At 34.7% G+C, this 12029-nt stretch overlaps 1 protein-coding gene across 4 annotated transcripts; it reads right to left on the bottom strand.

The window, feature by feature from the left end:
* Positions 1–540: 540 nt before the first annotated feature.
* LOC101218719 (ABC transporter G family member 3) lies at positions 541–11308 on the bottom strand. Of its 4 annotated transcripts, none has more exons than XM_031887245.1 (12): positions 10507–11308; positions 9689–10367; positions 9511–9590; positions 8963–9249; positions 7998–8169; positions 7740–7853; positions 5447–5575; positions 4329–4520; positions 3980–4066; positions 2358–2630; positions 2057–2164; positions 646–918 (listed from the first exon to the last, which is right to left on the bottom strand). In XM_031887245.1, exons 2-12 carry the CDS (start codon positions 10158–10160, stop codon positions 667–669), a joined length of 2166 nt encoding a protein of 721 aa, XP_031743105.1. In that variant the 5' UTR covers positions 10161–10367; positions 10507–11308; the 3' UTR covers positions 646–666. The 4 variants fall into 4 exon arrangements, with proteins under 4 accessions (XP_004147284.1, XP_031743105.1, XP_031743110.1 ...); XM_031887250.1 differs by having other exon boundaries at positions 11078–11308; XM_011655449.2 differs by having other exon boundaries at positions 11114–11308.
* Positions 11309–12029: the final 721 nt, after the last annotated feature.

Raw genomic sequence — 12029 nt, 5'->3', positions numbered from 1 at the left:
TATTTATATTATCTATATCTATACTCAAATTTGTTAAAAATTGAATATTTTATGGTTATTTAAAAACTATAAATAACTTGGTTTAAAAAGGGTGTTAAGTGAATTTAGAATATATAACCATAAATAACTTATTTTAAAAAGGGTGTTAAGTGAATTTAGAAGTTACTTTAGTGAACTTGTTTATAGCATGTTTTACCAAACAATAAACAGTCAGCAATTCTTTTTTTCACAAAAATGTTAAAGTTCTTTTATAATCTTCTTAAAATTTGTATTATAATCACCTTTATTTCTTGTAAAATCAACCCCAAACACACACACAATCGTATTGCAAACTTACAATTTACTTCATACAAACTAACCACGATGACAGTCAAGTAGTTGGACCTGAACGTCTCTTGATTGTTTGTGGCTTTGAATCTCTCTCGCTCTCATTTGTAATCCAATATTTGAATCGAGCTTGAATGTATATTTAAATTGGCAATAATAATAGAATCAAACAAAAGCTTCACTCGGAAGGGAAGAAGAGATTAAGAGGGAAGAGGCTTGCAATTTGCAAACAAAATGAATAGAATAAACTAACTTGCATCATTCCTTGAATGTGCACAACAAAAATAGTGTTTGTAAACATCTAAAAAAAAAACCTATACTAGTATCAAATCACATTTTTCAATCTTTTATATCCCGATTACAACGAAAACCTTTACGCAAACTCATAAATTTACCCACACGAAAACGTAAAAGAATAAAAACTATGATGCGGTAGGCTACTACCATGAGAAACAACACCAACAAATTCTTCCATTTGGAGTGAGTATTAGAAGAGATTTCATATGCACTATGGAGAGCCTGGTAACCAGTTATGTTTCTTACTTCACCAACTGCAAAGGAACTCCCAAGGTACTCATTCTCCAATAGCCCCTGCAAAAATGGTACACAAGAATCATGTATAGTTGGTAAGGTTCAAAAAACAAACTCCAATATAAGTTTATACATACATTCAATATGATTTTCTTGAGCCTAACACGTAGACTACAAAAAAGATGTAATATTAGGGACTGCTTTGGTTTAATACTATTAGACCTTTTCTTTTGGGTCACTTTGAATGGGAGAATCCAAGGGCTTCCTACGAGCAAGGAGCAGTCATTCAATCGACTTAATAAAAACATCACTTTGCCATTTCTTGGTGCAAATTGCTTTTTCATTCTTGTAGTTTTGTTACTTTGTTGTCCAATTGGAGAAGTTTTTTGTAACTTCTTTGAGTTGGGGTCTATCTTCTCCATCTTAAGGAATTTCAAACATATCAATGAGTATTTCTTTCGTATTAGACTTATGTAGAAGTTTGTTCCAGTTTAGTTTCGTTAAGGGTCCTTTCTGTTATATCCTTTGTTAGAAAGTGGAAGAAAACCTGGACCACCTTTCTTGGGAGAGTCAATTTGCAAGATCAGTGTGGAACTGCTTTTTCTTTTTCGTTCTTTTCAAGAATTTGAGCTTGTGATTGCTTGCCAGATTTACATTCATATGATAATTGGGAAATTCCTCCTCCATTCGCCTTTTAACAGGAAGGGTCGCTTTTTGTGGCTCACAAGTATACGTGGTTTGATGTGGGATCTTTGGAGGGCGAGGAACAACAGAATGTTCCGAGGTGTGGACAGAAACCCTTGTGCGATTGGGTCCTTGGTGGGATTCCATGTTTCTCTTTAGGCTTCAGTTTCGAAGAACTTTTGAAATTATTCTCTAGGCAATATCTTAGTTGGAAATATTTTCTCTAGTTTAATTTTCCTGTGGGTTTGGGTTTTTTTGCAGGCAATTGTTTTTTTTCTTTTTTTTATTTTCAATGAAAGCAATTGTTTCCATCAAAAAAAGTTTGTTCAACTTAGATAAAATTGGGATAAATTTAATCTTTTCATTTTCTTCTAAAACAATGTCAACTCCTGGTTTATATAGAAGTAAACCATTAGGGAACTTATCCAGGTTTAACTAGAGACAGTACCCAAAAAAATGGTGTAAACCAGTTTGAATAGTGGAAGTAAAGAGTGAATGTCACAAGTAAACTTGCCTGGATGGAGTAGGTGTGGAAAGCAATATAAGATAATGGATATGTCCAGACAGGACCCGGCAAAGCATTTCGAATTCGAAAATAACCTGCTGAGAGCATCATTAGGACCTGAAACGACATATATATCATCTGTTAGAGACGAGGACAGTTGTATTGGAAGAAACTTTAAAGAAAGATGAAGTTAACAAGCACAAATATGGCTGGATTCTCTTCTTAATTTCTTTTTCTTTTTTGGTTTAGAAATGAGTTCGTATATGTTTTCTTTCAAAACCGAGTCATGAATAAGTGAGTGTGAGCTTACATGTGCAGATACAAGTGTCAAAACAATCCAGAAGATGTTTCTCCATAACGAGGCCATAACCAGTATCAGCCCTTCATTTACTAAGAGGCACATAAAGAAGTTTAGCACGAAGTACATCAACAATTTGAATTCGTCACGGAGTCCTATTAGGAAATAGAAGACGAGACTTGAAGAAATGGAAATGAGGAAAAGGAAGGGTATGCTGGAGAGAAGTTGCCCGAGTAGGAAGACAAATGCGCCAGAATGATAATTTGATTCTTCACTATTATATATCTGCAAAAAGCATAAACATTTCCATTAGATGTATTAGACTAAGATAAAATCATATTCACAAGCCAAGGATTTCATGAACCACATTAATGAAAAACATAACGGAGAAGTTCGATAAATATGAGTACTTTTTACATATATTTCACATATTTATTCCAGATGTTCATATTATTAAAACTAATATTATATATCTGTTGCAAGGTCATCAGTGATAATTTTAAATGTTTGGAAATAAGATTCTGTCATACAAGTTGTATCCCAAGGTCGAAGTTATATATATATATAAAGCCAAGCTTTCATTGAGGGGAAAAGGTTGAAAGAATTCAAGAGGAATACAGGACCAAGACAAGCAAAAGCAAACAAAAGTTTGCCACCCTTATCCCAAGGCCCAAGTTGGAAAATCAATAACTTAAAGCCCTTGTTTCTCTTGGTGCAAGCATTTGGGTAGGTGAAGCCTCTCCGCCATTCCGCAATTAGTGGGTGCATTATCATTATGTGTAATTGTGTATAATACAAAGTGTGAGGCCCTTGATACCCTAGTTTAGAAAAAGACATGTTTGAAAGTGATTCTAAAATAGATAAAATCACTTTTATCATTTCCAAAATAACTCTTAAATAAAAGCTTATCATTTACAAAATAACTCTTAAATACACTTTTGATCATACCCTAGTTATAAACTGATTCCTGATATGTACTTGCTAACTGTCAAGCCAACATATTCCCCTTGGTTTCACCATGTTCTCGATGATGAACTCCTCTCTATTAAGCACTCAAGGGACGATTCTTTCAATAAGAGACATGTATGTGCGTATGTGTATGTAATAAGAAAAGGACCAAACTAATGAAAGACCTTGGAACTAAGTAGAGGAGAGAGCACCCAAAAGCTAATACGCATAGCAAAGGAACCCAAAAGAAGAGTCTTTCAACCACTGGAAGATAATTATACCAAAGAATTAAATTTCTTGATTGGAACACCACCCAGAAGTGTGCTAGACGCTATTACCAGAAAGGAAAAATGAAGAGTTCAAACCACTCATAAAATTATTCTAAAAATATGCTTATTTCTAAGCTCTCTATTCCAATTCAATTCTAACCAAACCTCTACTAAACTTCTCAGTGTCTCTCATTAAGGATTAATATATACAAATACCATATTATTCATCAGGAGTTGAGTGAAATTAGATCCACTGCTCTCATAGGATGACACCAATATTAAGATCAAACATTCCTGAACAACAGGTATAGTTGCTTCTATGAACTCCGAGACAAATGAGATAATGAACGATGCCTTAACTATATTTCATGGCCATGAAAATGAACCACATTCTTAAATAACACCTAAGAGTATTACCTTAACTTCCCTCATGAGCGCAGGTACTCCAGCAACACTTAGAAGAGAAGTGAATGAAACAAATACAAAAACTGCTGCAACTCTTGTCTGCATTTAAGACAATAAAATAAAAAAGGAATGAAATGTATAGAAATAAATCATATAAATTGGATACACAACTCTTTTTCTTTACTAAGTGCCAATAACAGGCAATGAAAATCTATCTCATATTCAACAAAAACTTGTAGTAGTCTTTTTAGCATAATCTAAGTAACCTTACTAGTTAATTTTTTTTTTTTAATCTTGAAAACATAATCGCTATCACAAACATAGATAACTTTTTTGTGATATTTCACAGACAGATACTCACCACAACTGAAGACAAAGAATGTCCTAACCCAGAGAACACTGTACCAATACAGACTGCAAGTAGCATATAAAGAATAAGCCTAAGCCAATAATATTTCCATTCCCTTGACATAACCAATAGAGACCTCCAAGTCAAAACTGCAATCCTCGTTAAATTACTCGCTTTTCCTTTGCTTTTAAGAGATGGACCTTCCTGTCGAAGAAACAACATGTGGCATATTAATTCATTCACCTCTGGAGATTGAACTAAACAAGATCAAAAATTTACCATGAAGAGGTTTCTGGAAGATAATCAACCATACACTTAAGAACGTAAATTGGAGCAAAGTGTGCTCTTGGACATAAAACAGGCACAAAATGAAAATGATTTATTCTTATTGACTAATTCAATTGTTCTAACTTTGTGTGATTCTGCATGCCTTCATCATGGGGTCAAAGAAATTATAACAAGGGTATAAACAGGTGCCTTCATTGAAAATCACCCAATAAGCTTTCGTGTTTATTTCAAAATTATCCAAGACTGCTTATATTAGGTAAATCCATATTTGGTACCCTCATGTTCTTATTTATTTCATTTTTTGTCCATAAATTTCTAGTGGTTTGTCTCTCAGTTTCTAATATTTTGGTTTAGTCTCTTAATTTTGCATAAAAGAACTATTTTAGTCCTTACCATTAGTTTTTCCATTAATCATTACAAGATCCAAATTTATTTCTTAACCTAAGACCTAAATAGCTACTTCATATATTTATCAATAAGGTAAATTTACAAAAAAATGTTTCCATAGAAACAAAATAAACAAAAGATGTGTCTATGTTAGGTCTCGGTCATGATGTATCAAATATGAATAACAAGGACTGAAATGGTTTGTTATGCAATATTCAGGAGCTATAACAAGATTTCAAAAGTTTAAGAACCAATACATAATAAGCATAAGATTTTTAGGGACTGGAATGGGATTTAAACCTTTAAATTATCACAAAAGGACTAAATTCCAAATTTATCTTTTACAGCACATAATTCATCTCAGAAGACCTGCATGCCAAGAAGCTGAGTAATAGAAAACAGTACGTGTGCCAGACTTCTCAGTTATTTACACACACACACACAAGATTTTATACCTTATCCGTTAGTCTTAGTATCATAGTTTCAACTGCAGCAGCATCTGCTGATGATTTGTATGTCGCTTCAAGTGTACGGATTGCGACAGCAGTATCCATATTCACAGATGAAAACTCCCCTTGGTCATCCTATTATGATCAAATGGGGAACCAAATGCAATAACAATTAATAAGAAACATATGACAGTACATCAGCCAAGTAGATCGCGAACCTCAAATAACTAGTTGTTTAATAAAACTAATCATTTCACCTAAGTGTTGCACAAGTTCAGCAAACGTTATACATCAGATCCTCACTAACAAACTTTAAAAAAAAAAATAATCATTTTTCATAATTCTATTATACACAACTAGCAATTCTAAAATATAAAAAAAATGTCTCTCCCTGGAGACTACTAATTAGGGGCTTAAATCCAATCAATCAAATTACCTCCAACAATAGGTCTTTTGATTTCTCTGACACATTACTAATAATTAAAAGGACACTACGTATTCATGGTGTAAAGATGAACACATGAGTTCTTAGATCTATGAGTTTTTAATGCTTCTGTGGGTATAACCAGTCACTAGGGAAAGAGGGATCCAACAAGTGGCAAAAGTGAAAGGGATAGCTCACCGTTGTACCCAAGACTTCATTGACAAAGTTATGTTTCATTGAACAAATGATAAATGAGAAAACATAACACAGAGGACCTATCCACTTGCCCACCTAGAAATATGTTTTGTTCCCTCGCCCACAAATTAATGCACAAGATATGGAAAAAGAGAGGATTGCTTGCCATAGGTTTCTAAAAGTGACTTTGGCCCCACCCATCAACCACTCATAAGGACGAGAGTAGTACTTGCTCACAATAATCTTATACAAAGGGTATTAGCCTCCCAAAAAAACCAACCATCATGGGTTGACCTAGTGGTATTTAGGAGACATAGTCTCCATAAATGGCTAAGAGGTCAAGGAATCAATCCAAGGTGGTCATCTACTTAGGAATTAATGTCTTAGGAATTTCCTTGACACTCAAATGTTGTAGGGTCAGGCGAGTTGTCCTGTGAGATTAGTCAAAGTGCGCATAAGTTGACCAAGACATACACGGATATAAAAAGAAGACTCACGAGGAAACCACCAAAGAATTTTGGCCAAGAGAGCTTTGTTACAAACTCTAAGGTTACCTACCTCTAACACCCTAAGGCTAACCAACTCACCACCTAATTCCCAATTCACAAGAAAAACAGCTCTACTCTCATCCACCCCTTTTTCGTAAGAATTCTCTCATGACTCATAAGATTTTCCAAATTTCTGCACATAGTATATGGCCTTTGGAAAGGGAGAAGACGTAGATAGGGATCCTACTCAGAATTGACGAGATGAAAGTCACTATACTCACTTTAGAGAAAAAGCTCCTCTTTAGGAGGCATGTCTTTTCCTCATCTTGTCCACAACAAAATTCCAGAAAGAAGGCCTCAAGTTGTGTCCAATGGAAAGACCTAGATAGGAGGAGGAGAAAAAAACCAACCTCATAGCCCACATAATCAGCCCAATTACTCACCTTCCCCAAGTCACAAGTCAACCCCAAAATTTGGCATTTCCCCTATTGAGGTTCCTCAAAAAAGCTAAATTGTGGTTTTGAATGAGAAAAGACTCCTCCTTACCTGAAGAAAACAATGTCATCAGAAAATTGAAGGTGAGACAAGGGCACCCGATCATTCCCAACTTCAAAGCCCTCAATAATGCTCCCTTCAATATTGTTGAAGACAATCCTCTAAGAGTGCTTCATGTCTGATCTAAGATTTGTATCCTGACAATGAAGACACTATGGAAGTCCAAGATCATCAAAGAGAGGTCTTTTCCAACCTATTAGCCAACATCTTAGCCATGAACTTGAACAAGGGTCACCGAACCAATGGGCCTAAAGTCCATAACCATATTTGTTCTATCCTTCATGGGATGAGACATACTAAGGTTTTGTTCAAGGAATTGTCCAAGACTCTACTTCCAAAGAATTCCTTATAGTCCCACTCAAGATCCTCCTTTAGGAAATTCCAATTCTCTGGCAAGAAGGTCAAGGAGAAACCATCAAGACAAAGTAATTTGTCATGTCCCCTCAAAGACAACTTTTCTAATTTCATCCATTTAAAAGGGGGATTATATCATTGAGTTTGCCATCTACTATATGATAGATTATAGATAAACTTAAACAATCATTGAACCTTTACTGTGGCAGGTGTTCAAACAATATTTCCAAACATATTAAAAGAAAACATTTGAATAAACAAAAACAAGACTGGAATGAGTTACCTGCCAATTCTTGCACATTGCAATGATTCTATCAAAATCTGTATTTATTGCTCGTAAGAAGTGATCAGAAGGACTTTGCATGATTGGACAAGGAAATCCAGCATTAGCAAAATGCTACATAAGAAAAAGAGAAATATTAGCCACTGAAACTAAGATGCTTATTTGGAAGCCACGATTCCCTACAGAATGCTTTAGAGGAACCATACAAAAAAGGTAGATTGTATATCCGAATACTCGCACAATGCACATTAATATTACCTGCAAGCAAGCCAATGTTTCTCCAAAAAACAGAGTATTTCCATTTGAAAGCAAACAAATCCGATCAAAAAGGCCGAATACTTCTGTGCTGCTCTGGTTGATGGTAAAAACAAGAGTACATCCGGTACTTGCAAGTTTTTTCAACGTGACCATCATTAAGAGTGCAGAGACACTGAAAGAAGCAAATGAACGAACTCAGCAACCTCAAGGAAAGCATCAACAAGACACTCGCCCTGACCAATGAGGCTTGTGAACTGATAATGCCAACATCAAGTCAATTGAGCCCTTGCCATGGCCTCCATTTTGTCACCATAACCACTCATGGAAACCAATGTAAGTGCTATAATGAAGACAAATGATCTAACCTATTATACCAGCCCTTTCTCCCCTTTCTCTCCCCTTTTCTCTCCTTACCTTTACTGAAAGCTACAAAGCTAGAATTCCTTCAAGGATGCCATACATCATGAAGTCCTTGTACTCTCATTCTTAAAATCCCAATCTTAAACCAATTCCTATATATGTATAATCATTAAATTCCAAATCTTAAACCAATTCCTAAACAAAAGCTCCTAAGCAATCATTAAAATCCCTAAACCAAAGCTCCTGAACAAGAATTAATATCAAAAGAGAAATCATAAGAAATTCTGTTGACATAGCACATCATGAAGTCCTCGTACTCTCATTCCTTAGTACTCCATGAGATCCCTTCTTTTGTCTCTCATTCCTACTGTTCTTGACCATCATATTTTTTTAAAAAAAAAAGACTTTAAATTCCTGAAAAATAAAACTTTGCTCCTTGTACTTTAAACAGCGATGGCCGCTAAACAAACACCATTACACAACATTAACAAGATTTCTCTTTGAGTATTGACTAACTTAATGAATATGTAAGACAAAGCGTGCAATCTATGACTGTCGCAGATTTTCACGGTTTGCATAAAAATTAAGAACAATGTTGGAAGTACCTGTCAAGGTGATAAAGTGGCTCATCGATGAATAGTATTTGTGGTCTCATAACAAGTTCTCTAGCAATGCTAACACGTCTTCTCTCACCATTGGGAAGGCCCTTCATATAGCAGTGGCCTCCAATTAGCTTATTTGCATAATCACTTAATGACATTGCATGGATGGCATCCTCTACCACATTCTTTTTCTGAAAAAAGAAACCAGGCAGTTGAAGCAATGCCGAGTAGAAAAGAAACTCCCGGACCGTGAGGGAACCAATCAATGTCGTCTCTTTCTCAACAAAACCCTAGAAAATTGAGGCAATTAGAAATTCTAGAAAAAAATAGTAATGTCACCAAATAAAGAAACATGAAATCATTAGCATTTCCAATGCTAAAAGACATTTTACATCCTCTCATGACTTCAGATAACTAATACTCAACTAAAATTAGGAAATAATTAACTCGTCGAGGTGGTTAGAAATAAAAATCATAGATTGCAGAATATAAAATCACATATGAAACGAAAGATATGAATGGAAAATGCAGTATCAGGTGATCTCACTTACATATGACCCATACGGCATGCGCGATTTTGTTCCATTAACAAATAATTCACCATACATTTTTGCTGAACGATGTAATCTTCCTACAATAGACCTCAAAAAATTCCCAAATTCAACATGAGAAAGAAAAAAAAAATATGAAATTTTTAATATTTGTTATTATGCAAAGTAAGCTGGAGACCTGCAAGTGCCCTTAGCAGCGTAGACTTCCCTGATTTTGCTGGACCCATGATTACTGTCATAGTTCCAGGCAATGCATAACCATTGGAACTTTTCACAACCTTGTCAGAATACTTCCTTTTCCCCTTTATCGTTACAGTCAAATCTTTCCATGCAATGTATGCCCCAGAAATTTTTCTTCCAACACCTGCACCCTCAGGTAATGGAGGGGACGGCAAAGAACAACTGTTAAGTTTTGAGAGAGAGGGTGAAGCAGGGGTGGTTGCAGCATTGATGGAGTCACCCCCTTCCTCAATCCTCACATCAATATCTGTTTCCTCCCAGTCAGGTGAATCCTCAAAAGAGATAGGCTGTCGAAGTGAACCAGGTTTCCGCAAGTAAAAGAAGTTACTTGAAGGTACTCTACTCACTGGACTACTCGCTGAAGATGATGAAGACCTATAATTATCTGATTGAGACTGAATTTCCTCCATAATATTTTTCTCATAAAATATTGCTTCCAATTTCTAAAACTTCAAGTTTGAGAAAACATGCTAAAACGATTGGCTCCTCCACATATCCCAATTACTCTACTCTTCTGAAATAGAAGCACTCTACGTTCTTATAAACTATAATAGCTTTGCTTCATTATGCTGAAAACCTTGCATCACGAAACATGATACGCCATTCTTTTCAAGAAACTGTAAAGTGGTACAGGCTACATCAGTTTCATGATCAGCAATAGAATACAAGTTAATATTGACAATGCCATTTCTTAGTGAACAATTAGCATTTCTGATTGAACAATTAGTGAACAACGTGAGCTAATAATTTGTTCACCTGAATACAGAGCCCTAAACTGTTTGAGTTGAAAAAATATATATTCAGTGAATAACAGAACGCACTTGCATTATGGATAATATCTTTATCTCAATAGGCTACAAAAAAATTCACGATATTCAAAAGCCATAAAAAATCTGAAACTTCAATCCAGCTCAAACTTCCTTACGCAGTAGAAGAACAAGTCCATATGTATAGTGTCAACGAAAAAATGAATATGCAAATTGTAGACATTGAGAGATCAAGATTTAGATATTCCTGAAGAAAATAAAATATTGATTTGCAGAAAAAAGTGGAGTGAAGTTAAGTTGAAAATCCACCAACCCCAGCAAAAAAAAAAAAAAAAAAAAAAACTTTAATCCACCGCCTGAACTAATAACAACATACAGGCCAAAAACACATTAAGTTGAAGAAAAAGAACATTCTGAGCTTAAGACCCCTCATTAGAAATGCAAATACTTGACATTCAATTTCCAAACAATGAGAAAAGCAGAGAAAAGCAGAAGAGAGAAAAGGAAAAGGAATGGATTATTGATTAAAGCAAAAACCGGATTAAACATAAAAACAGAACTGAAAAACACGAAATCCTCAGTGTTCTTTACATAACTTGATTCCATTTCTGAGCTTTCAAAGAGGGTGCAGAAACCCGGAAATTAATGAAAAACTTGAAGAGGGTAAGGAAAGAGAGAGAGAGAGCTGGATCTGAGGGAAAGAAGAAAGAGGGAAGTGGGTGTGTTTCGTTGTTTGATAAAAGAAAGAAACAGAGAAAAGGGAAAGAGAAAGAGGAAGAAATGAAGAATGTTAAATTGAAGTGAGAGTGTGAAGAAGGTGAGGTTAAGGGGAAGTGGATCCTTTGGGTTTGACCCGCTTTACTCCAGTTTTGGCACTCTCTTTTTTTCTTTTCTTTTTATTTCTTTTTCTCCTATTCTTTCCTTAATTTTGGCTTTTTGTCGTTTTCCTTTTTCTTTATTTATTACAAATACTTCCATTTTTCTATCCGGACATAATGATTTCATTTTCAGCTCTCCCAACACTTCCCCTTTCAATTTAATCAAACTAATCTACAAAACTGTTTCCATTTCCTCATTCATTTCTTCTTCTTTTCTCTTTTCTCTTTTTTCTATTTCCATTTTATACTCCTTTTCAAATTATTATTCAACCTCACAAGAATCTTATTTTTCATTCATTATTTCAATTCCAACTTTCAATCATTCTATCTTTGGGACCATTTAATAGAATTATTCTTTTCATTCTTTTTTTTCTTTTTTCTTCTTTTGTGAAACCATTTAAATGTAACATCAACTCCAAACTATTCTACTTCTTCACTCTTCACTATAAACTATTATTAATTAATTTATAAATATTTTACGAGTTAAAAAATGTTGTAATCTCATGATACATATTTTAATTTTAAAAATGAAATGAGTTTATAGCATCATCATAGCTGTGATCACATGATTTCCATCATACTTCTTCCCAAACTCCTTTCAAAGGAACCATATTTTAAATTTTACCAAACAAAT

The sequence above is a fragment of the Cucumis sativus genome, chromosome 1 (genome assembly GCF_000004075.3).
Source record: "Cucumis sativus cultivar 9930 chromosome 1, Cucumber_9930_V3, whole genome shotgun sequence".
Taxonomy (NCBI): Eukaryota; Viridiplantae; Streptophyta; class Magnoliopsida; order Cucurbitales; family Cucurbitaceae; genus Cucumis; species Cucumis sativus.
Note: the sequence above shows the minus strand (reverse complement) of the source record. Positions and strands in the feature narration are given on the sequence as shown.

Coding starts and splice junctions, on each gene's coding strand:
- LOC101218719 (XM_004147236.3), bottom strand. CDS start 10,160: ATGGAGGAAATTCAGTCTCAATCAGATAATTATAGGTCTTCATCATCT. Junction 7,854..7,997: donor AAACATTGGCTTGCTTGCAG/GTAATATTAATG, acceptor TTTCTTATGTAG/CATTTTGCTAATGCTGGATT. Junction 919..2,056: donor TCCACACCTACTCCATCCAG/GCAAGTTTACTT, acceptor CCATTTTTGCAG/GGGCTATTGGAGAATGAGTA.